This window comes from Maniola jurtina, chromosome 10 (genome assembly GCF_905333055.1).
Source record: "Maniola jurtina chromosome 10, ilManJurt1.1, whole genome shotgun sequence".
NCBI lineage: Eukaryota > Metazoa > Arthropoda > Insecta > Lepidoptera > Nymphalidae > Maniola > Maniola jurtina.
This window is the reverse complement of record NC_060038.1, coordinates 4,556,343-4,582,321: the sequence shown is the minus strand read 5'-3', so window position 1 is coordinate 4,582,321 and position 25,979 is coordinate 4,556,343. Positions and strand designations below refer to the sequence as shown.

At 36.5% G+C, this 25,979-nt stretch overlaps 1 protein-coding gene across 4 annotated transcripts in view; it reads left to right on the top strand.

Annotated features, from left to right (window-relative positions):
• LOC123868798 (suppressor of lurcher protein 1-like) overlaps positions 1–25,979 on the top strand; it is an 82,809-nt gene that overhangs the window by 35,115 nt on the left and 21,715 nt on the right. For all 4 annotated transcript variants that reach the window (XM_045911405.1, XM_045911404.1, XM_045911406.1 and 1 more), the window contains 2 exons: positions 7,026–7,098; positions 11,626–11,803. In XM_045911405.1, coding sequence (XP_045767361.1) covers positions 7,026–7,098; positions 11,626–11,803 — 251 coding nt within the window. The remainder of the gene's footprint in view (positions 1–7,025; positions 7,099–11,625; positions 11,804–25,979) is intronic.

Below are 25,979 nucleotides of genomic sequence, written 5' to 3'. Positions count from 1 at the left end.
AATGTTTCGCAAAATAGATCCAACCTGATTGAAGAATAAGTTCAACAGTCGTACTTATTTTAAAATTGTTTAAAATTAGCCACAAACGGTTTCTTGGCTGACATATTACCATGTTTATCTCCAATAAATGTATAAAATGTTTATAACTATACTATACTACTACTGTTTATTATGTAGGTACATATATAATACTAAAATGTAATACTAAACGAATAATAACTCTTTAAGAGCTCCTATAACTATTTTTACTAAGTATATTTCATTCAAAAACCGGCCAAGTGCGAGTCAGACTCGCGCACCGAGGGTTCCGTACTCGGTTATTTTTGCGACATTTTGCACGATAAATCAATAATATCATGCATAAAAAGTAATAAAAATCTGTTTTAGAATATACAGGTAAAGCCCTTTCATATGATAGATACCCCACTCGGTATAGTTATCTTATTTTGAAAATTTAAACACATTTTAATTTCTTATGACGTATTAAAAAAAAACTACTTACTAGATCTCGTTCAAACCAATTTTCGTTGGAAGTTTGCATGGTTATGTACATCATATATTTTTTTTAGTTTTATCATTTTCTTATTTTAGAAGTTACAGGGACACACACACACACACACACACACACACACACATTTTACCACTTTGGAAGTGTCTCTCGCGTAAACTATTCAGTTTAGAATAAAATGATATTAGAAACCTCAATATCATTTTTGAAGACCTATCCATAGATACCCCACACGTATGGGTTTGATGAAAAAAAATATTTTGAGTTTCAGTTCTGAGTATGGGGACCCCCAAAATATATTGTTTTTTTTTTTTTCTATTTTTGTGTGAAAATCTTAATGCGGTTTACAGAATACATCTACTTACCAAGTTTCAACAGTATAGTTCTTATAGTTTCGGAGAAAAGTGGCAGTGACATACGGACGGACAGACAGACAGACAGATATGACGAATCTATAAGGGTTCCGGTTTTACCATTCGGCTACGGAACCCTAAAAAGGGAGTTGTTATTACCCAGTGCTTTTTTCCCATTCCATCAGCATTAAAGCGTCCACTGCTGGACATAGGCCTTTCCAATTGCATTTGCCATAAGTATTTTTGTAAGGCAAGTTTTCCAAGTCATTGGCATGTTCTTGACTAGCAAAAATAATACATAAATTGGATTAGTCGATATAGTCGATTCTATATTAGCGTTGAATTGACCACGCTGAATCGCAAAGTAGTTTATCAATCCAGTTACTGGATTGGAGTGCTCACTGGAATCCAAACGATGTTCACCTTATTTCAGTAACGATACAGAACTAGATTTGATTTATTATCTCAACCCATCGCCAGCTCACTACTGAGCACGAGTCTCTTCTCAGAATGAGACGAGTTTATGCAATAATCCACTAGGTATGTTCCCCAAGTGCAGGTTTGCAAACTTTGCACGTTTTTGAGAACATTGTGGACATCACTCAGAATAGAATAGAATATATTTATATTATTCAAATAAACATTTACAAGTGCTCTTGAATCGTCAAAACTGTCAAAATAATTTGCCACTGGTTCGGAAAGGCGTTCCTACCAAGGTTTCTCAGGTTTCCTCACGGTGTAGAAGTAAGTGATATTTAACTGATTTATACACATATATATATTCCCGGGATTAAACTTCGGTCTACCTTATATAGGACCCCGACGCGATGTCTAACCACACTGTCACCACTTTTTAATGTCAGAAAAGCACTTCCTCGATAAAACTTTAAATACTTAGTTCTATACCTACTCATAAACCTACCCAACTCAGGAAATTAAAAACAGAGTAAGTACTGGTAGACAGCATTTCATGCGAAATTGTGCTCCAAACTATCTATCTGTGCTTCTGAAACGTTTGGAAACGTGTAACAAACGTCGGTTACGGCGGGTTGGTAACGAATGGGCTCTACGCAGGTAAATGACGAGGAAATTCACGACGAATTCCGGGCTCTCGTCACGCTAATAGCTAGTGGATCGCTTGTGAATGCTGTGCTGGCAGAAAAATAACTGAAAAGACTTGAACGTTTTAATTTAAGAGTACCTACTTACTTATATTTGCTTCCTTCATGATCTAATTTTTAAACTATATTTGGGAAGGTTCTAAGAAAAGTTTATTCGTAACAAACAAAAGTATAGTACCGACAGGTCGAGATGGCAATCGGGATATGAGGCGGGTGGACACCCTACCGCACCGTGCGCTATCCCGCACTGGGTTAGCGCGGGGAGGCTGTGCGGGTGTGCGAGGCGTTCCCACCGCGATTGCCATCTCGACCTGTCGCGCACTATAGTTTGATTTTCATTTCAAAACTAACCAATCAAACTCAACTTAATTTTGTACTATACATTGTAGAAATCTTTAGTTTTAATTAAAATCACAGTACTTAGGTACGGGCTCAAAGATTTACGAGACAAATTCTGAACCCGTGTAACAGGATTACATAGGTAACCAAGTTTTCGATAAATGAATGTCTTATTTGATTTGTTTAAGCCTAGCAATTAATATAGATATTCAATATTTTTAATCTAAAATTTGCAATTTCTTCTTGTGAAGTTTGAGATAGTGAGACGATATTCCGAGGAAGAAAATTTTAAACGAAGTAAATTTTATTAAAATATTATTTTCTTAACTGAATTTTAATATTCTTACTGAAAAAAGTGAATTTCCAGTCTCTCAAACAAATCATTTCAACGACGTTGCCATTAGTAGGTATCTTGGAGACAATAGAATCTCAATTAATTAGACTATCCTAGTTTTTGAACTGTGTTACCCTCATTTTACATTTTATTAATAACTAACGATCGCCCACGACTTCCTCGCGTACTATAGTGGTGACTGTGACAAAACTGACTTTGAAAGTCGTCTTATAGATCCTAGAGAATTATGTTTCTAATGTTAGAAACAGTTCTCTACAGCTATGACTATGAAGTCTGACTATAAGTTTGCATATGTATGCAATGCAAGTTCACATGTATATATACAAGGCTGACTATGAGCTTGCATATGTATGCAAGCACATAGTCAGACGTAAAGCTTTGATCGAAAAAAGTAACAAAGTAAAATTTGAAAGAACGCAAGTTAAACGTCGAAAGTTCAAAACTAGTAACATAAAAGTACTTAACTCAAAAGAAGCAAAAAAGAAAACTACACGTACCTAACAAAGACGTCATTCCATCCGTAGTCAACTTTCTGAACTCTAAAACTAACTTTGCACCACCAAAGTCGTTCAAAGCGAGTAACAAAGGTAGTTGAGAGCGAGTTGGTAACAAATGAGCGTTCCACGCAGTTAAATGACGGAGAAACTCATGGTAAATTCAAGTCTTCTTGTTATGCTAATACGAACAGAGACATTCGGAAATGGCGCGGCAGCGAAAAGGCGGCTTATGTAATTGTTTAGGAATAAAAAATGACCTGTCTTAATACGTCTTAGCGAATTCTCGCTTGGATATATCAGTGTGAATTTTCAGCTCAGACTTTGGTCTTTTTCTTCAATAACAAGATAGGGCTTGTATGAGAACGATGCAATCTAACCAGCACCTGGCTAACTTGAAAAGAGTATGGCAGTCTAATCAAACCCTTGATGGTATTAGCAAATTGAAGTGGCAGTGGGGAAGCCATGCTTATCGTAGGAGTGATGGTATTTGGCCAAAAAGTCTTATAGTGGAGACAGCGTACTTAGGTACAAGGAAGTGAGGAGTGCACCCTCCTGCAAGATAAACTGATTAAAGAGGCTGGCAAAAAGTGGCTCGATGAGGAAGGATAAGGACTGGGTGCAGTGGCACTTATTAGAGACGGCCAATTTCCAGCAGTGGATATCCACAGAGTGCCGATGAATGCATTTATAAGCGACTAGCTGGCGCCCGCGACTTCGTCCGCGTGGATTTAGGTTTTTCGAAATCCCGTGGGAACTCTTTGGTTTTCCGGGATAAAAAGTAGCCTATGTGCTAATCCAGGATATTATCTATCTCCATTCCAAATTTCCACACACACACACACACACACACACACACACACACATACAAACTTTCGCCTTTATAATATTAGTGTGATATCAACGGCAAAGACGTTTCGGTACAACCCGCTAAGGGCCTGACGTGACTTCAATTTGTATTAGTCATGTGAATGGACTCTTCATACGTTTTGTTCCACTAAACCGAAGTGTATCTCTGGATATACCATATTTCATAGACGCATATATATTTAAGAGCCAGAGCTTTAAAATAAGAGTGATGTAGAAATAATGCGCTCTTCTAAAAATATATCATTTTACCAACCATCAACTATTTATACCTAAATTAATTCTAGTGTTTGCAATTAAATTAATCCGTGTGTCGGCCTACTAAATATTTAATGACGATATTGCCAAATCTATAATTAATATCGAATTGGATTATGATTGACGCCAATTAGCAAATGTATTGTTTATGCAATTTAATTATTACTACTATTTAATAATTCATTAATTTTGTTTAAAGTTGAATCTCTCGTTTTGGGTGGACTAAATATTGATATAGGATACTTTGATATGTAGGATTTTTTCGAGATAAGTAGGTATATTATAGGTAGGTATTAATGGTGGATTGAAAAAAGAAAACTTTTAGGCTCAAATGAGCGAGCTGAAAGCAGCACAAGACTCTGGATCGTGGAATACCCTGCAAGAGACGCAATCGTTTGCCTAAATACTTTCTAATCGATCAATAGATCAGCCTGTTTGCGTCCACTGCTGGACATAGGCCTTCCTGATGGCGGGCCATGACACACATTCCTACACCTTCCTCATCCACCCACTTCCCGCTAACTATCTAAAATCGTAAACTACTATCTAATAGTATCAACCGATTAAGTAATTGTTAAGAATTCTTTTATCTATTTCAAATTTTTCACCAATTATTTAAACATAACACTAACATAAAAGTCAATCAATTAATTTGGATTCGTAAAAACAAATTACTAGAAAATAAATGAAAAAGAAATCTGAAAGGGTCCCCGATTAAACCTATGTCACTTTGATGTCTGTCTTACGAGCTACTAATTGCAAATGGAGTCAATACGAACTTCCCATTGACCGGTGGCAAACATAAAAAGCCTTTGATGAAGACGACAAAGATAAAATGGGAATGGGATCAAGTAAGGGTAGCGGTGATCGGTTTCAATTTTCATTTTCGGCCTTTTTCTCTCTCGAATGAACTCGAATACGGGAGAATAGTTCAGCAGCCTTTGTTTGTAGATGTTTGGATCATACGTTTATTAGTTTACCTGGTGACTCCCAAAATATAAGTAAAACTAGCTAATTCCCGCGACTTCGTCCGCGTGGACAGTTTTCAAACTCTTATTTTACCCCCTTAGGGGTTAAATGAAAAATCCTTTTTTAGAATATGTATATGTCATAATAACTAATTGCATGCGGAATTTCAGCCCGATCCATCCAGTAGATTGAGCTGTGTGTAGATAGATCAGTCAGTCAGTCAGGCAGTCAGTTTTACCTTTCAAATATTTCGTATGCAAAAAAATGACACGAAATCACAGAAGATAGAGTTGAAATGGAATGTATGGATTAATGTAACTACTGTTATTGAACCCCACGAAAATCAACACGGAAAAAAACACATAAAAAGCAAAAACAATGTATTAAGTTTTGGTTTTGGAATTTGTTAACAAGGGTGTATTATCCATAACATTGAAAGCTGCTAACTTGAAACGGAATTTTATAGCAGCATGTTTTATACAGCATTTCCAACATCGTACACGTAAATCGGCCTACATTTTCCGGAGCCTCAACTTCCATAGAAGGTGTTTAGTAACGTACCATTAATAAAATTATACCCGCTGACGTTTCTACTTCCCCCTATTAAATAAGGAATTAAGGATTACGCTGAACGTAATCCAATAAGAACATTCATGACGTCCTAATTGAATTACGAGCGGGGCCTGATGCGGCGGTTATGCTAATCTTTTTACGGGACATCATGACGAACACTTTTATGGCCATTACGCAGACGTTTTAACTGTTATACCGTTGGAATTGTAGTAAAACGGGTTGAGGGGAAATTTAACAGGCTCTCCAGAGTTCATGGATAAGTCTATTAAAATAGATACCTACCTACTTCATGTTAACTATGTCTAAAATTTTGAAATAGCAATGCTTAAGTAGCCACTAAGCGTTCCAGTATGAAGGCTTGCGAAGATAAGATATTGTATAGAAACAGGCGTTACTTTGCGGAAGGCCATGATAGGTATACAATGAACCAAAAAGCAGAATTTGCTATAATCCGCTGAAAAAAATAAATCTGTATGGCAGGCATTCCGAACCAGTGGTAGATGCATTTGACGATTCAAAAGTACTTGTAAAAGTTAATTGAATAAAAGACATATTTATTTATTTATTTACGTACAACAAGCAGCATGCGACATGCACCTCGCCCTCCTACTGCCAAGCATGCAGGAAAAGCCAGCCACCAAGCAAGCCCCAAGTACCATCACACAAATCCACCAAAACACACTCGACGCACGTTTCGAACTGCTGCAAAGATGCTGCAAAGATGTTCTTTGTAAGGTCTACATCTCCTGAGCATGCTCCGGTCTTGAAGTGAAACGTGTGTTGAGTGTGTTTTGGTGGATTTGTGTGGTGTTGCGTGGTGGCTGGTGGTACTTGGGGCTTGCTTGGTGGCTAGTTTAAATTTTGTATGGAGGCTCCCATTATAACTTAGAAAAAGAATAAGGCTGGATTTTTCCACATTCCACGGGATACCAAATAAAGACGATTTATAGTTTCGCAGAGCAAAGCCGCGGGCGGTCGCTCGTATTAAAATTTCAGAGAAGCGCCATATCTGCGCGTAACCTACAAGATGCCGAAGAAAAGTTCCGCATGCGTTTATGCGGGCGTAAAATTCCGCTTGATTTTGACAGTTTTTGCGTTTTTTTTTTCCAAATTATGCCGCTGTTCTATCTAACAATTAAAAAATTAAGACCTGAAGAACTTATTCTAATAAAATTTTGTCTTTTCCAGGCATCAACGGCGCTAATCCTGCTGGTTCACTTATCTCTTCACACCGTTGATGAGGGACATGCCATAAATCCCAGTAAGTATCTATACACACAGACGTAAATTATATCTACGTAGTATATTAGATGGATATTTGTATAAGCTGATTTTTATTTAAGTTAGGAAAGGAAATGAAAAATCTGTTTCTCCACCTCGAATGCCCGAGGACATGACATGAAGATTGAAGAACTGAAGAGGGACATAAGATACTTTTATCCCAGGAAATTAAAAAAAAAATCACCCAATATTTAAATTCTCAAATCCACACGAATAAAAAATTACGTGAACGTTGAAAATTCAACCCCTTAGGGGTTGAATAGGGGTTTGAATTTTGTGTAGTTGACGTGGTTGCAAAAGTCGCCGGCATTAGCTAATAATAAATGATATTTACTAATATAGAAATGTAACAAAAATAGTGAATGAAAGTTCACGGTATTTTTACGCTAAGTTTGTACCCATAATGTAATTTAATACCGTTGATAAAATGTAAAATGAATGTCTGGTTTTCTTTCTCCGTCTTTTTGCACGATGCATTTAAGAGGTTCCGAGGTGGTCGCATTATTTTCTCTTACCGTTATATTTTCCGCTTTTCAGTACCTGCTTTCGATAAAAATGTTACGGTTAAATATGATTAAATTTTCTTCTGTCTACGGGAAATATAATAAGTACATGTATACGTAATTATTTTCATCGGTTTAAGTAACAGCTGTTTATTGTAGCTTCCATGTGGCCTCCATACTAATATTATAAATGTGAAAGTGTGTCTGTTTGTATGTCCGCTAGATTTTCACGGTCCAACAGTTTAAACGATTTGAAATTTGGTACAGCCAGTTTGGTACTGCCAAATTTCATGATTCTAGATCAACGGGAAGTACCCTATTGGTTTTCTTGACAGACACGACGGACGGCGGACGGACGGACGGACAGACAGACGACAAAGTGATCCTATAAGGGTTCAGTTTTTCATTTTGAGGTACGGAACCCTAAAAACGGCAAGAACTTAAACTGCCTCATCTTTTCCATGTTAGCCCGCTTCCATATAACTGTATCAACTGTTTAAGATCATAGTAAATGCCTGACATGTCCTCGAAAAAAAATTACTATATCCACGGAATGAAGTTAGTGTAGCGCTCCCTCTGTTTTTGTATGCAATTACGTAACAGTAAAGTTGAAATCTATAGAGCGCACTTTGACTCTGCTTAGACTTAAGTTTCAGTTAAAACGAGACAGATTTATGCCAGCGGTATAACGCTGTCTCGTTTTAACAGTGTCTTAAGTCTGAGCAAAATCAAAGAGCGCTCTATAAATAGCCTTAGAGCGCTATACTAACTTCATTCCGTGGATATAGTAATTTTTTTCCATGACATGTCAGCCATTTACTATAGCGGATACTTATTGCGGATAGGGTATGTATAAGTATATACTTGAAATAGAAAAGATGGAAAATGATAAAATTGAGCGCACCTAATACATGAATTACCGTTAACCCTCCATTCAATAAAGAGCTTGTTCTGAGCGATTTGTTAGAACCAATCTCCGTTGGAGCGGCCATATCTTTGAAATATTTCAGCTTTTATCTTCCACCATTTCCTCTCATTGTTTCTAATAAATTAACCCTTTGACCATCAAAATTTTTCTTTAATTACACAACCACAACATCGGTCGTAGAGGCCTTCAGTTATTATGATTATTATATTTTAATTGCAATAGTTTTAAAGTGTCTTTAATTAATGAGGTCGCATTTAGGTATATTGAGCATGTTTTTATTTATTTTTACAAGATACTTACTAGGTTTTCTATTTTCCCACTATATTTGAAAATATTTTTCTTGAAAAAAATCCTTGAATGACTAATTATTCGTAACAAATTAAAAACCTTTAGTGGCAAAATATAGTAGGCACAATATTAAGTAATGTTACAAAAAAGGTTTTAATGAAATCTTTTTATTTAAGTTATTTTTTATTTACTATTTTTTATAACACTTTGGTACACACGGCATCGTACCGGAACGCTTAACCGCCTGGCGGCACGGCTTTACCGGTAGGGTGGTAACTAGCCACGGCCGAAGCCTCCCACCAGATCAGATCAGAGATTTAGATATTATAAAATTTCAAACCCCTGCCGGGAATCGAACCTGGGATCTCCCACGAACAAGACCATAGCATTTACGATACGATAGGGAGGTCGTCAAAACTATGGCATATTTGAAAAACAAAACACCTTGCGGTCTTAGTGACCGACGTTAAGTGGTTAAAAGTTGGTTAAGATTAGAGTTAAGGGTTAATGAATAATGGAAGAGGCGCGCGATGAGCGGAAGTATAGGCAATGATTTGATTATTATTATTAATGGCGCTAAATATCGCCAATCTTCCGGAACGGATCCATTTTAATATAAAATCAGGTGAAAAGTTATAATTTTAAATTATTACATCGGTCATTTGTTAGAGATAAAGTTCTACTCTAATGGCGGAGTTTAATGTTTCCAGAAAATTGTTCATCGGGCAAACAAAATGAAATCTCTTGAAATTTATAATTATTATTATCAAAAACAAGAAATTAATGTCTACCTCTCGGCAGATAATAAATAAAATGATTACTGGTGATGACTATGCTACAATAGCAAAGTTACGATGTATTATACATACGTATTTCATTTAGGTAGGTATAAATATTTCGTATACATTATACCCAGATATGTGTGTGCATAAATGACATGGATTCGTAACGCCAATAAATAGTTGATATAAAATAACTTCCATGTTATAGCCGTATAAAGTAAAAACGGTGTCCGAAATGCCCATTCACATTCAAGGGACCAATTTAATACTTTGACACGAGAAAAAGCTTTTATCCAATATCAAACGGCATCGCATCCGAGCATGTTATCATCCAATTCTGCTTTAAATATTCCGTGTTAAAATTTTCATTTCACGCGGCGCGAGATTACCCGAAGAAATGTATATCTAGTACAATTTTATCATAGTTTTCGGAAACGAAATTCGTTGTCGAGTTTCTTTGTACATTTATTTATACGGCCTGATTGCTCAGCGCCAAGAATTAGATGTTTTTAATATCAGTATCTATTAATTCAACAAACTATGTACATGTAGCCTCTGACTCGGTATGTGATTTGGCGTTGCTTAAGCATACCGAGGAATCACTTAACAAATCAATAAATCAATAGCCTGTTCGGTAGTAGAACTTTATGAAAATCGTGATATTATCAACTTTGGGACTCTAACGTTTATCAATTCTTCAAGCTATGGTCTCATCCAGCCATGTCGTTTACTCATATCCTCATTACATGACCTAATCGATCACATTGCGATACTCCAAAACAAATTATCTCCATCATTCGCTGAGTGGCTCTGCCGTTAAATCTGAATAGTACTATTAAGTATTCTGTGGTTAAATATAGTGTCTAAGCTTAAACTATTATAGCTTGAACAGCTCAACAGTTAAGGAGAGAAGTGAAATCCGGAAAGTCATTATCGTACATATTTTCAAACACAACTTGGACTCAGTTGTAATGCAAATAGCAAATTTGTGTTTATGATGCCAAAAAACCGGCCAAGTGAGAGTCAGACTCACGCACCGAAGGTTCCGTACTCCGCTTACTTTTTCTAACATTTTGCTCGATAAATCAAAAGACAGACAGACAGACAACAAAGTGATCCTATAAGGGTTCCGTTTTTCCTTTCGAGGTAAGGAATCCTAAAAAACCCAAAAACTTTAAAACTCCTACTAAGGGTACTGACGTAGTGGCAAAAGATTTTCATATATAAAATATTCATCAGGGTGAGCCGTGTCGCGCTCGGGCCATTCCCTATCTTTTTTGTGTCATTTTATTTGTTGAAAGAGTGTTAAAACGTTATGATTATGAGTGCCATTATGCTTTGGATTTGCCCCAGTTATATTTTATTGTCTCATTTTCAATTACAGCAGTTTTGCGCGCTGATTACGCTTTGGTTGTATTCGTTCAAGAGGAAAAATGTTAATGGTTAAGTTTGTATAGGTGTGTATGAAGAATACAATCTTGTACATTAAATGAAATGTTTGTATGTACCTAAGATTTTATTTGAGAGTGTTCCTTTTCAAGACAAAATCTCACAGGTTTTTCTTTGTATAGTTACAGTTGTAGCAGTTTGCGCAGTGTTACCTCAAATTGGCGGTTTTAAGAATTTTAATTAGTAGTCGCTTCTTTGGTCACGTAGGTATTGACAATGCTTTGCTCCGTTGTGATGGTGTCTGTCCGTCCGTCACGCGTCGTGTCTGTCAAGAAAACCTATAGGGTACTCCCCGTTGATCTAGAATCATGAAAGTTGGCAGGTAGGTAAGTCTTATAGCATAAGTAAAGTTTCAATTTTCAAAGTAAGATAACTATACCAAGTGGGGTATCATATGAAAGGGCTTTATTTATTTTTAAGCACAATAGTTTTTGATTGATCGTGCAAAATGTCAGAAACATTACCCGAGTACGGAACCCCCAGTGCGCGAGTCCGACTCGCACTTGGCCGGTTTTAATTAAGCGTTCAAAAAATATTCAAGTACAATATTATCGCAGGTTGTTCGTGCATACGCTTCACGTCCACGCATGGCAAAGAGCGTGGCACGTTCAGCAGTCCAGACTACCCACGCCCCTACCCTCGCAGCGTCTGCCTGCTGTACACCTTCCTCGCTGAGCCGCACCAGATCGTCGAACTCGTCTTCACGGACTTCGATATTTACAAGGAGCACTTAGAGTAAGTACCTACCGTACACAAATTAATCTAATAACACTCCTCTGTTTGCGTCCGTGGTTAAAAAGGTCTTCATCATCATGATTAAAGACAGACTATTTATGATCAACCCATCCCGGCCCACTATTTGAACACAGGTTTTCTCAGAAAAGACCACCGCTACGTGCTAACTTAATACCTATAGATTACCTACCTACATGCCTTAGCCACAATCTGTACCTCTGTGACTGTACTATAGTGCAGGATATTATTGCCCTTATCTACTCATGTGCTATGGCTCCACAAGGAGAACAATAATGACGTCATAATGCCATTTTTATAGATGGTACATAAAGTCATGGCCGTTTAATCGCATACGAATTCCCGATCGCAGTGTATTTGTATAGTTAGAATAGAGACGTCCGATTTTACGACATCCCATGAGATTTTATTGTGCGCGTCACCCTACGGCTATAAACGTTATAACTGTGACTTTATCACATCGAAAGTAAAATTATCCAAAATTCAAATGCTCCATAAGTTTATCTAAATATATAAAATGAAAAACTGACCGACTGTCTGACTGATCTATCAACGCACAGTTCAAACTACTGGACTGATCAGGCTGAAAATTGGCATGCAGATAGGTATTATGACGAAATCACGATCCACTAAAAAAGGATTTTTGAAAATTCAATCCCTAGGGGTAAAACAGAGGTTTGAAATTTTTGTAGTTCATGCGGACGAAGCCGCGGGCATGAGCTAGTTTTCAATAAAAGAGTACAATAACAAGTTTATTTGCAAATGAAATTGTCATAAACAAACGTAACATTGTATTATTTGTACCGAGCTTCGTCAAAATAACCAGCTGAGTGGCACTAAAATCTGCATTACGCCCGGTTTACAATTTTGTCACATTTGTACCCATAAAGCAGTCGATGTAAATGGTCGGAGGCAGCTATTGTGAGCGCAATAAACTTCATTCCACTATAAAAGCCTTTTACGTGCTTTACTTTTCAAAGGATGATTCACATTTTCTAGTCTAAGACGAAGCAGTTTTTAAATGACTTCCAAAAAGGTGAAAGGTCTCAATCTAGCCCAGTATTTTTTAGGGATCCGTACTTCAAATGCAAAAAGTAACCTTTATAGGATCACTTTGTTGTCTGTCTGTCTGTCCGTCTATCCGTCTATCTGTCGCGTCTCTCAAGAAAATCTATAAGGTACTTCCAGTTGACCTAGAATCCTGAAATTTGGCAGGTATAGGTAGGTCTTATAGCACAAGTAAAGGAAAAGAATCCTAAAACCGTGAATTCGTGGTTACATCACAACAAAAAAATATTGTTGATGTACGGGTCTTCTCCGTTTGTTTGTGGTTCGGGCCTCGAGGTATGACCTCCTTACCCGGGTAGAACACAGGACAACTTGTCCTGGTGAAAATCTTTGACCCGGAATTTCACCTGCTAGGGCTTGCCAATCTTGTCTTATGACCCTAAGGGATTTACAAAGTTTACAAAGTCAATGCTCCAATCAACAAGTGTAAATTAAAAATTTTCAACACCCCGACAAATCATTTTCAAATAAATAATTATGTATATCTAGGCAACGTCCATCTTGACAGCTTGACATTTGTCAATTGACACTTGAATATTATGAACCTAAGGGTTATCTAACCTTCTTTTCTACATGAAAACTAGAAAATAGCTGATAACTTTTAAACGGCTGAACCAATTTTCTTGGATTATAGCTAAGAACACTCTCGATTAAGCCACCTTTCAAACAAAAAAAAGTAAATTAAAATCGGTTCATTCGTTTAGGCGCTACGATGCCACAGACAGATACACAGATACACAGATACACAGACACACAGATACACACGTCAAACTTATAACACCCCTCTTTTTGGGTCGGGGGTTAAAAATAGTGTCGAATACTGAACTGCCGCGTTATGTTTTGAATGTGAAGACACTCTAAGACCGAGAATAGACAAGCAAAACGAACGCGGGTGAAAATCACAGGAAGGGCACTTTGTACTCGGCCGCTTTAGATGCCTCGATCAACAGAGCATAGCGAACGATTACATACGATTCGGGTTCTAACATTGAACTATATAAACAGACAGGCTATTTTTGGTTTCTTAGACAGCTTTTTAACCCCTGACGCAAAAAGAGGGATGTTATAAGTTTGACGTGTGTATCTGTGTATCTGTCTGTGGCATCGTAGCTAATAAACTAATGAACCGATTTTAATTTAGTTTTTTTTTGAAAGGTGGCTTGATTGAGAGTGTTTTAGCTATAATTCAAGAAAATCGGTTCAGCCGTTTGAAAGTTATCAGCTCCTTTCTAGTTACTGTAACCTTCACATAATGACCGTCAAAGCTATTAGCGACTAGCATTACTACGAAACCTGTATCTTATGCGTGTTCTAATATGCAATTGAGCAGTTTTATGCTAGCTATTATTATAGTATTCTCGTTTCAATTTGTTTTCATACATATCCTTAAGCACTCGTGTGTCCTTCATAGCTCCTCCAGATCTCTCGCGGGATGCTGCTCGAACGGATTTCTCATGAATATCATAACACACATGAAATATTTAGACATAACCGAAACACTCCGTGTACCCACCTACCTATGCTATTTTATTTCTTGAGCGTACACATAGGGAATTGCAAATTAAGTAATAACTCCTCGCTTTATGTGTACCATTACACAAACAGGTTCACATTAGAAATGTGTTACATTTTTTTCAATTTTACCAATTAGTGGCTGACATGCGATTCGTTCCAGAGATTTTAGGTAAATATTGAGAAAAGAATGAGAAAAATATGTACATAGGACATAGGTGTGTTCCATGTGCCTTTCAAAAATATCGGTGAAAACCTGTGCTAAATCGCTAATTTTAGAATGCACTGACTTAACATACCCCGATAACATAAGCCGAGATATGCTTATCCTTATCATTGATGTTGTTTCGCCTATTATTGCCCACATCCTTAATTTTTCTCTTTCCTCTAAATGTTTTCCTACGGCTTGGAAGTTAGCTCACGTTATACCTTTGCCAAAAATCTCTAACCCTTCTTCACTCTCTCAATATCGTCCCATTTCAATTCTCCCCATTATTTCCAAGATTTTAGAAAATTCCGTATTTAAACAACTTTCCTACTATCTTTTTCAAAACAACCTTTTGAGTCCCTATCAATCAGGTTTCCGTCCCTTACACAGTACCACCACCGCTTTACTCAAAGTCACGGAAGATATTCGCCATGCTATGGATAACAAAAAATTAACAGTACTTGTTCTTCTTGACTTTAGCAATGCGTTCAATTCAGTGGATTTTGATGTACTACTCAACATTCTCTGCTCGCTTAATTTATCACCATCCGTAGTTGAATGGTTTAGATCCTACCTTCTTGGTCGCCGTCAGAGAATCTATGCTGACGGAGTTTACTCTGATTGGGCTGATATCTCTGCCGGTGTACCTCAGGGTGGCGTTTTGTCTCCTCTGTTATTCTCTGTTTTTATAAACGAAATCACTAAAACAGTTTCATCCCACTACCACCTCTACGCAGATGATTTGAAAATTTATAGGCATGCTACTGTCACTGACCTGGCCGCTACAGTGGATGAAATTAATTTGGATCTTGCACAAATAAAGAATTGGGCTGACGCACACGGTCTCTTGGTAAACCCAACAAAATCGCAGGCTATTGTAATAGGTAGCAGACAATTTCGAATTCGTGCTGATTTAAAAAATCTCCCTGCAATAGCCTACGATAGGGTAACTATTACGCTAACCGAAAGAACTAAAAATCTTGGTGTGATATTGGACGGCCATTTATCGTGGGCAAGTCACATTAACGAAGTGAGTAAGCGCATGCACTACTCCCTTCACTCCTTGAAACGTTTGCAGAATTTCCTTCCTCTTAAAACTAAAATCTTGCTCGCACAATCTCTTCTGCTTCCTCTCCTAGATTACGCCGATGTCTGCTATTTAGATGCAACCGAGGAGCTGCTGGATAAACTAGATCGCCTTCAGAATTTGTGCATCCGTTTTATTTTCGGATTGCGCAAATTCGACCATGTTTCTCAATTTCGAAATAAGTTAAAGTGGCTCCCTATTCGACTTCGCCGGAATACTCATATTCTCACGCTACTCTTTAAGATTTTAAATTCATCCTCCCCCTCTTACTTGCGTGAGCGCTTCAACGAAGCCGCTCCTCGGGTGATGCCAGTGCGTTCGTGTGTCAAGTTAAAGTCACTTGCAGTTCCCCCTTACAACACTATATTTTATGCTAAATCTTTTACGGTACTCGCAACTCGCCTTTGGAACTCACTACCTGACAGTATTTTTAAAAATAACCCTTCCATCAGCACCTTCAAACTTCGTCTGAAACAGCACTATCTTTCCTCTCTGTCATAACACTATTGTTTACATATATTTATCGGTATATATTATAAGATATATTTATGACTATAAGTATACATTTATGTATTAAGGTATATATGTTTTTGTAAGTCTATTTTAATATATAAATATTTGTAAGTATATATTATAACATATAATATAATATCTATTATATATATTTTTTTTTTCATGATTACTGTCTATCTTTGCTGTACCTATTCTACTCCATTTACAACCTCTCACACTGCCAAGGGTCACTGGTAGAGATCTCTTATAGAGATAAGTGCTTCCCTGTCCACTTTTTCTTTCCTTTTATTTAGATTGTTACAACTTTCTGGTACAAATAAATAAAATAAAATAAAAAAATACCTAATGTTAAGTAAGTGCATTCTAAAATTAGCGGTTTAGAACAGACGCTGATGGTGGATAGACTTAACTTATGGCTATGCAGTGTTTTTTCTTGCTTCCGCAGCTCAACACTCAAAATTATTCTAAAATAATCTGATTTTTTAATTCAGATTTAGCATTTTTCATTCGGATGTAAAATGCTCAAAGTATGTAAAACTCTAGTATAAAATTGTTTTTTCTGTAACACCAATATCAATACTATCTTTCTTTCTTTTTTTAATACACATTACACACGGGTCAGAGAACAGAGTGATTACTCGCCCTTCGCACTTGCACACTCGCTCCTAGTCCAGCGACAAAACTATGCCAACAAACTCGTCAACTTGTTCGAGTTTCTAACTTCACGCTTGTAGTCAGCGGTCAAACTGCCGAAAACTAGTCAAATAATATTTATACGCTTCGTCAATTTTAATACGGCAACAAGTTCACAAATTTTTTTTATATCCCGTCAGCAAAATTCATCATAGGTACCTAAACCAGGCTAAAAAAGCTTGCAGATTATTTCCAGTTCATAAAAAATATTTATTGGAAATATTTCAACCGAACTTTATAAATAAAAACCCCAAAGAGAAACATATTTACAGGTACTGAAGGGTCTAACCACATTCTGCCTTCATTTGAAAAAATATATTAGTCGACGCGACGTCCCTACATATAAATGCGAAAGTGGGTTCATTTATTAATCTATCCTTCAATCATCCGGTAAAGAAACTACGGGTCAATGTGATTTTTTTGCATGAATATAGTTTAAGACCTAGTTAGTTTCATATGATACCCCACTTGGTATAGTTATCTTACTATGAAAATTAAAACACTCTTTTTTTTTTAAATGATGTAACCACAAATTCGCGGTTTTCAGATTTATTCCCGTACTTGTGGTATAATTGACAGACGTTTGACTACTGTCAAAGCAGTTTGATGGTTGGGTTATATCAATGACTTTGATTCTCCCGGGCATTCCCTCGTTCCCTATCTTATCTAAAGATAAGAGCTATGGAGAGAGCTATGTTAGGCTTTCCTAAAGGAAACACCTAGCCTTTCTCTTTCAACTAAGTTATGGTAATAGTTCAATAAATTGTATCTGAACCCATGATTTTTGGAATTTCGGTCTACTTTCAACTGGCCTATTGAGGTTCCAAACATTTGGGGTTTATTAATAGTAAGGTAATTTAAAGGGTCTTAGTTTAGTTATTAAGTCTGATTTATGGATTCATTGGGCCAGATAAGTTTAAGCCTCGATAATTCAACGGTTTGAGGATGAACTGTAATCTAAATGGAGGTAGGTTATTGTCCGTTATAAAATCTAATTATGTACCCTACGCGTTCAACATAACAATATCATTTTTAGGGTTCCGTATTCAAAGGGTAAAAACGGAGCCCTATTAATGTCACTCTACTGACCGTCTTTCTGTCCGTCTGTCTGTCCGCGTGTCACAAGTCTCTAGCTCGTAGACGAAACGTTGTTGTTGCAAAAAGCAGTTGCAAACCTGAAATTTAGGTATTTTGTGTACAACGTTGACCCAAGACCAAATAATTAGAAAGAAAAGAAACCAATAATATAGGTACTGTCATATAGTTTACTATATCATCGTCACTTTATACAATGAAAAATAATCACGAATGATTCACAGTGCTCAATTTAAAGGCAAATAAATATATTTATTTATTTCAAATTAATAGCTTTAAAAGCTTTAAATTAATTGCGAAGAACAGGTAGGTAGGTAGCTATCGTTTAATTTAATACTCTAGTGATCTGTGAAATTTAATTTTGAATAATAAGCAGACCTTGATTGAATGGAGTCTGGTAAATTAAGTTACGGCGTTGAAATGTTGCCAAAATCCATTAGTATTATACGAACTTATTAAAATGAAATATTACTCTGTAGTTTATAAATGAAGCAAAATTGCCTCCCCGCGTAGTCATCGTCAAACGTTAGACATCCACTGATGTTAACAAACATACAGTTCCTTTGAACTCAATCTAGTCGTTTGTTGATCTGTCAAATATGAAAAAGGGCCGTCTACCCAACCCTGTCAGATGTGATTTTTTGCTGCTTATTTGAAAGTGGCTTTGCCCACGTGAAATTGTGCAAGCTTTCTTCTAGATTCCAGTAAACCATATTGCATGATCGGAACAGTATTTAAGTATTTCTTAAATAGTTTTTACTGCTTTTAAGCAGAAAAACTTTTGGCAAAATCGGTTCAGTGGTTTTTTAAGGAATTGTGTTTATATCATGATTAATATTATTTTTTCTAACTAGGTAGTAGATAGTAAAAGTAAATGTGACGAAAGAGCAACTTGGTAAAATTGTAGCTCATTCAATATTGCGTAAAGCTTGCATAAGCAAAGAAAATATTATTGTAAATTCTATCACTTAGTAAGTTCAGCGTTTCTTTTAAGCTCAATAGAGTAAGGTCTAACCTTTAAAACCGTGCATGTACGACTGTACGTATGAGAACGAGACGTTGTCCCACCTTATAAGGTCAACATAGAAATTCAAAAGCAAGACTGTGTCCTATCTTTGTCAGATCGATAAGCAAACCCAGTTTAATTAAAGGATCTTGAGACTACCCTATTATCAAACTGAAAACTGATGCCGCCAGATGTGGGCGGAGCTTTAACCATTCCTGTTTATAAAGCGTTCCTTTACAATACATTATATCGCGCGTTGAACTGACGTCCTGGAACTAATCGCGTGGAACTAACAAACGATATGCCCCAAAGGTGTGCCATTTCTATTTAGAGTTATTTTATGAATCCGTAAATAAAATGTTGAAAATAAAATCTAAATAGCAATATGCTACGCTACATCAACCGTGTTGAGTAAAGTCAAATCTGTATTGAACTTTTCATTTGTATCTATTGTATTCCAAAAAAAAATAAGAACCTAGTGCCAGTAGCGTTGCAGATTGTTAGATGATACGAGAGTATACATTAATCGAATATCTTCGGCAAAACTGATATATTCTTGAATATAATAAGCGTAATAAAACTTATAAACATTCTTTGTAAGCAAACAAATAAAAAAATAATAATAAACTGTGTTTTAACGGTATTGCTATGTAAATAAATTCCCCACATGGTAATTTATCTAATTAGGTCAAAAAACGCCCCGTTGACCATTTTAACTGCGATGCTAAAGGCTGTTATTTCAGCGGTTTTTTATTCGCGTCGTTGTAAAAATGGTGACGACTTTGAAACAACGTAAAATAAAACATCCCTCGGACAGTTTTAAGTCCACTAACGCCGTCGTAAATTCAGTCGCAGTAAAATACAGAAGGTAGTTTTGCGTTCTAAAAACCGACCGCAACACAGCTTATAATATTAACAGTAACTTAAAAATGTAATTTACGCACAAAAAACATTAATATGGAACTTCATTCAGCGGTGTTCCTATTGAATTTTAACATGGGGTTATTGGTAACACATTAATCAACACATAAACTTATTTTAAGTATTCTAACTTAAAGATTTTTAAATTCCACTGCAATGTGATATCATAACCAACCCATACCAGGCCACTGTGAGCACGGATCTTCATCTCAGAATGAGAAGGTTTTACGGTATAGTCCGCCACGTGGCTTAGGGCAAATTGGCTGGTTTCATACACCTTTGAGAACATTATGGACAGGATTCTCATAAATGCAGATTTCCTCTTTCCTCGCGATGTTTTTCTTATCCGTTAAATTAAGTTATGTTTATTTACATTCATCCAAAAGTTAGAAGTTATTGCGTTCAAGGGTTGGAACCCTGGGACTTCTATAAAATACGAGAGCCTCGATAGCTCAATGGTTGAGGAGCGGACTGACTTCTGAAAAGTCGGCGGTTCAAACCCCACTCGTTGCACTATTGTCGTACCCACTCTTGGCACAAGCTTTACGCTTAATTGGAGGGGAAAGGGGAGTATTAGTCATGATTAGCATGGCTAATATTCTTTAAAAAAAATGTCAGAACAATAATTAAAATATTACTACTGTGGTAGTAGAGTTCCTAGACTCTCTAATAGGAGCCCGAATACTTAACCACTTGGCTATCACCGCTTCTACACTATCTAGGCTACAAAATATCTGCCACAGTCAAATAAACAAAAACAAACGATGTCTAATATTTTAGGGAAGTGAATTTTTTACCCAGCTCTGCAACGGAATGAGAGCAATAAATTCTAGTCTGTGACAGTTATAGATGACAGCGTAATTACACGACTCACCAGGCATTCTAATTGAAACCAAAAAACTGCGCCACAGATAAGCGGTAGAGCAGTCGAATGTAATCAGTATAACCATCGCAAAATATAATATAATATTACATTTTTTGTAAGTACGAAAATACGAGTAACTTCCGTAAATATCTATAGATATTTGTGTGTTCGCTTTGAGGTAAATTATATGCCTACAAATAATGCACTTAATAAAAAAATTATTCATTAATTCCTACTTAAGAATAGTCTCGAGTGATTTACATCTGATATCCTTGCAGAGTTTAGCACTCCGACTCCAAAAAATCTTCATCAGACTCTTCACACGGTCCATTCAAATAAATATAGCAACAATACGCAGTTACTGGATAAGAACGCCCATACAATATGGGCGTTTTTTAGGGTGGTTGGAGTAGGATAACTGCCCCAGGTCTGTCGCTCTCAAAATATCACAGTATGGCCCTCGAGGTGGTTGGCGTGCTGTAGTTTCAGCACACCTCTAACGGTGTTTGAGGCCACTTAATGTCTCAATGGTGGGTCTGCTTCAGCGGACAGCCGCTGGTGGAAGAACGAGGAGTTGTCGGTCTCTTGTGCTCCGTCGTCAACGGTGGGATGGATATTTGTGAGGTTTATAGTCGGCCACTGTGCTCCCCCATGGCCGGTGGTTGGTATCCTTGATGGATTTTTCTCACGGAAAAAAGGATAGCTTCCCCAGAACAGTTGCAAAAGCTTGGGTAGTCCCAAGTGTTTCCATATTGCAACATGATCATCGTTCATCTATAGGTACATTTTCTTTCTTGAAATCGGTTTAAATTCTATAAAGTGAATTTGTATGACAATCTGTGTGCTTAGCCGTGCCATCAACGATACAAGCGTTGATTAGTGTTGACTTTTAAACTTCATGTTATTTCTGACTTTCGTTCCATTTCAATATTCACTTCAGTCTGAATATACGAAAGGTTTCATTATGATTCAAAACATTGAATCAGCTGACGTGCGAATTTAATTACGAAATGAAATTGTATTCATTTCAAAATTAAATCTGAAAGTTAAACAGTTTTCTTTTATGTTTGCCTGAAAAATATCTGTGTGAATACATACATATTACACATAATATCTTTCTATAGATCAACCCATCGCTGGCTCACTAATAAGCACGGATCTCCTCTAAGAACGATGATAATAATGTTTATTTACAAAAAACTTATGTTGACATAGGTATGCTTTGGACCCCTAACTCCTAAAAAGTAAAAACTGTGTCATGGGAGTTAGTGCTTTCCCTGTTACATTTGCTCTAATTTAAGTGAAGATAAGATACGATTAATTAAAAGCAAAGAAATTAAGATTAAGTTAATATAAATAAATCATAAACAAAGTATTTGCGTAGCGTGGTGTGTGTTTGTATGTGTATATGTGTGTGTGTGGGTCGGTATGCTTAGGTTACGCTAATTTACAGAATTATTTCGGAATCTTTAAAAGTTCTTCGGTACCTATAAGGATTTGGCAAGGCTATATAGTCCAGTACGCTGACACAATTTTGACACAAAATAAATAGAATAATAAATGAACTAACTGAAAAGTCTTGTATCAAAATCCGTCTAATACAACCCGATGCTTGCTTGATCAGAATTTTATGTGGACAAAGTTACTCGGCAAAATAAATGTATTTATTTATGTCATGAAACTAGCAAACAGTTTGATTAGAGCACACAGAACCATCTAATCAAACCCAGCACGTATGGGATAGAGAATTCTGCAATCAAAAATTCTGGCCTCGTAAAAAATTCTGAAACGAGCCCTGTTTCGTTTGCGAGTATACACGACTGAAATTGGTATAACTTTTAAAATTGACCACTCTAACAAAATTTGCTTCGAGTGGATTGCGGGCGAAACAGGTTAAACAATTTTTGTTTAGTTACCACATCCGGATTTCCTGACACTATAGTGGAAACAAACAAAAACAATCAAAAACTAAAAACTGACGCTACTACTCTTAAAAATATCACAATGGGCAAACGTTTCAATTTTTGACCGACTTCAAAAAAAGGAGGAGGTTCTCAATTCGACTGTATTTTATTTTTAACCCCCGACCCAAAAAGAGGGGTGGTATAAGTTTGAAATGTGTATCTGTGTATCTGTCTGTGGCATTGTAGCTCCTAAACTATTGAACCGATTTTTACTTAGTTTTTTTTTTTGTTTGAAAGGTGGCTTGATCGAGAGTGTTCTTAGCTATAATCCAAGAAAATCGGTTCAGACGTTTGAAAGATATCAGCTTTTTTCTAATTACTCTTCACTTGTCGGGGGTGTTATAAATTTTTAATTTACGCTTGTTGTATGTTTGTTACGCGATTACTCCGCCAATTATGAACTGATTTTGATGACTTTTTGTTTGGTAGGTCATACTTCAGAGGTGGTCCCATTTCAATTTGGTGAATATCTGGTGAATATCTTTGGCGATAGAGAACGGAACTCCTCAATGGATAAGAGTGAATTGCTCGCGATCAGTGAAGTAGATTGGTAAACTGTAGGTTTTTAACCAGGCATAGCATATTTTAATACATGACCACTAAAAATTGAAAAATATTTTTTTTTTAATAAAAAATTAAAACCGATTTCAGTAGGTAACCACAAATAATAAAAATTAAAAAAAATATTTAATAAATCTAATCTTTTAGACTGTTATGTTCAACTCTCATACTAAACAGTAACACTTCAATATCTTTGTAGCTAAAAAAAAACACTCAATTACAGCTTGTGGATTCTATGCGCGAGTATCTACTTGCTATAATTAAAAACGTGTTTTGACTTTAATAACAAAATTTAATTGAGTTCAAAGTTCATAATAATATGGAAATGTATAGAATGGGTGAAGTCTGTGTAACCGGTGAAAATCAATCAACCTTAATTAAGATTGAATAAATGTATTAGACATTATTTGACAAGCTCCTGGCAGAGAAGTGAGCGCTTTGGTCTTATAAGCAGGAGGTCCCTGGTTCTATTCCTGGCAGGAGCAATTTGGGAATTTATAATTTCTAAATTAACTCTGTTCTGGACTGTTGGGAGGCTTCGGCCGTGGCTAGTTACCACTCTACCAGTAAAGCCGTGATGCCAGGTACAATGCCGCGCAGAAACCGATAATGGTTTTATGGTTTAATAAAACTGCCATATCAAGTTAGCTCGATTCCATCTTTAGACTGCAATTATCGCTTACCACTAGATGAGAACAGACATTACAGGGCTGCAATAAACTTAAAAACAAAACTTGTGTTAACTTACTTTTTGGTGAGTCAACAGCAATTTTCCCCATAAAGGATCAATATTATTAATGTTTGGTAGTAAGGTAAAAAGAGATAGTAGGTATAATAAATACACTTAAGTAAATTAGATTAAAAACGTGCCATTAGCCAAGGGGCTTTTAAGGAGATTAATTTAAATTTTGTGATAAAATAATTATTTTAACTGACTCCCTTAAAATTTTCAGCTGATAAATGGTTTTGCTGGGAGTGCTATAAGTTCAATAAATTAAAATTTATCTTTCAAAAGGTGTCTTAGATAAAATAAAATTAATTAGGTATAAATATAAATTTGTCTATTAAGATCCCTTTTTAAAAGTGAGGTATTCTTAATGTTTGTGAGTTATTTTATGAATTGTTATAATTTAATAGGACTAGTAGAGATAATCACTACCCATATAATAAGTGCTAAGATGTGTTTGTTTGTTGGTTTATTGGTTTGTCCTTCAATCACGCTACAACGGAGTTTTTTGCATGGATATAGCTGTTAAAGACCAGGGTAGTGACATAAACGATTCTTTATGCCAGAAAATCATAGAGTTTCCACAGGATTTTAAGAACCTAAATCAATGCGAACGAGATGGCGGTCATCAGCTAGTAATTTTATAAGAGTTCTTAAAGTAAATACATATCTAATCGTAAACAGTAACAGAACGCTTTCAAAAACTTGATGGCCTGCAACCAAAGATCTTATCGTCACCAACAACAATAAAACTAATCCATACTAATATTATAAATGTGAAAGTGTGTCTGTCTGTCTGTCTGCTACCTTTTCACGGCCCAACAGTTTAACCGATTCTGAAGAAAGGTACAGGGTTAGCTTATATCCCGGGAACGGACATAGGCTACTTTTTATCCCGGAAAATCAAAGAGTTCTCACGGGATTTCTAAAGATCCATCCGCTCAACCGATTTGTATGAAATTAGGTACCGAGGTAGCTTGCGTCCCTGTTATTGACATAGGCAACTTTTTATCCCGGAAAATCCAACAGTTCCCACGGGATCTTTAAAACCTAAATCCACGCGGACGAAGTCGTGGGCATCCTCTGGTTAGATCATAAAATCAAAACGAGAACAACAAAAATATTAATCATTTCGTCTTTCTAGATTCAGTATCCAATAACAGAAATAGCGAATAAATTGGTTTAGAGAGATCTCCATCTATTTAGCAGTCTCGCCATCCACACATTTCGCGCTCGATTTCTGCGAATCTCCGAGACTTTTAGAGTTGTTTTATTACACTTTCAGGCCATCAGTTACGCTCGTTTTCAGATACGTTGTTTTCGACAAAGGCCTAAGAGCATTAAGTAAATGTAGTTTGCAAGAGTATCGAACTTGGAAGCGTCGCGGTTATATCGTTCACTTGTTTGTGGCGATTTGTTTTTGGGACAACTTTGTTTATTTATTCGAAAGAAAATCTGTACTCTCATGGGACAAAGCCCGGATCTTAAGCTTACGAGTGGACGTAGATCCAACGTGTAAAGCTTTATGAGAGAATTGATCTAAACTGAGGGATAGATAAAATGACTAGGTTTCATCTTTCCGCTGCCTTTCCTTTCTTTTGTTGCTGATTCCTTGAATTGATCATTTTGGCTATTATTATAGGATGTCAAAATAGACGCTTGTCTTTATAAAAGTATCTCGTATACCTGTACGGGGGTGGTGTCTGTGCCCGACTGTAACCATACTGCTTGCAACTGTGGCAACCGCCACATACCTTACCTTCTTGATAAACAAACCCCCAAACTAGCTTGCGATAGATAATCCAGCAACAATGGCGTAGGGAGCCTAGGTAATTTTTCCTCGAGCGGATTGTATGAACGACTAAAGAAGAATCATCAATATCATTGATTTCTATTTTCAGTTAGACCAAAGAACATCTTTTGGTCGTTATTTTAGGT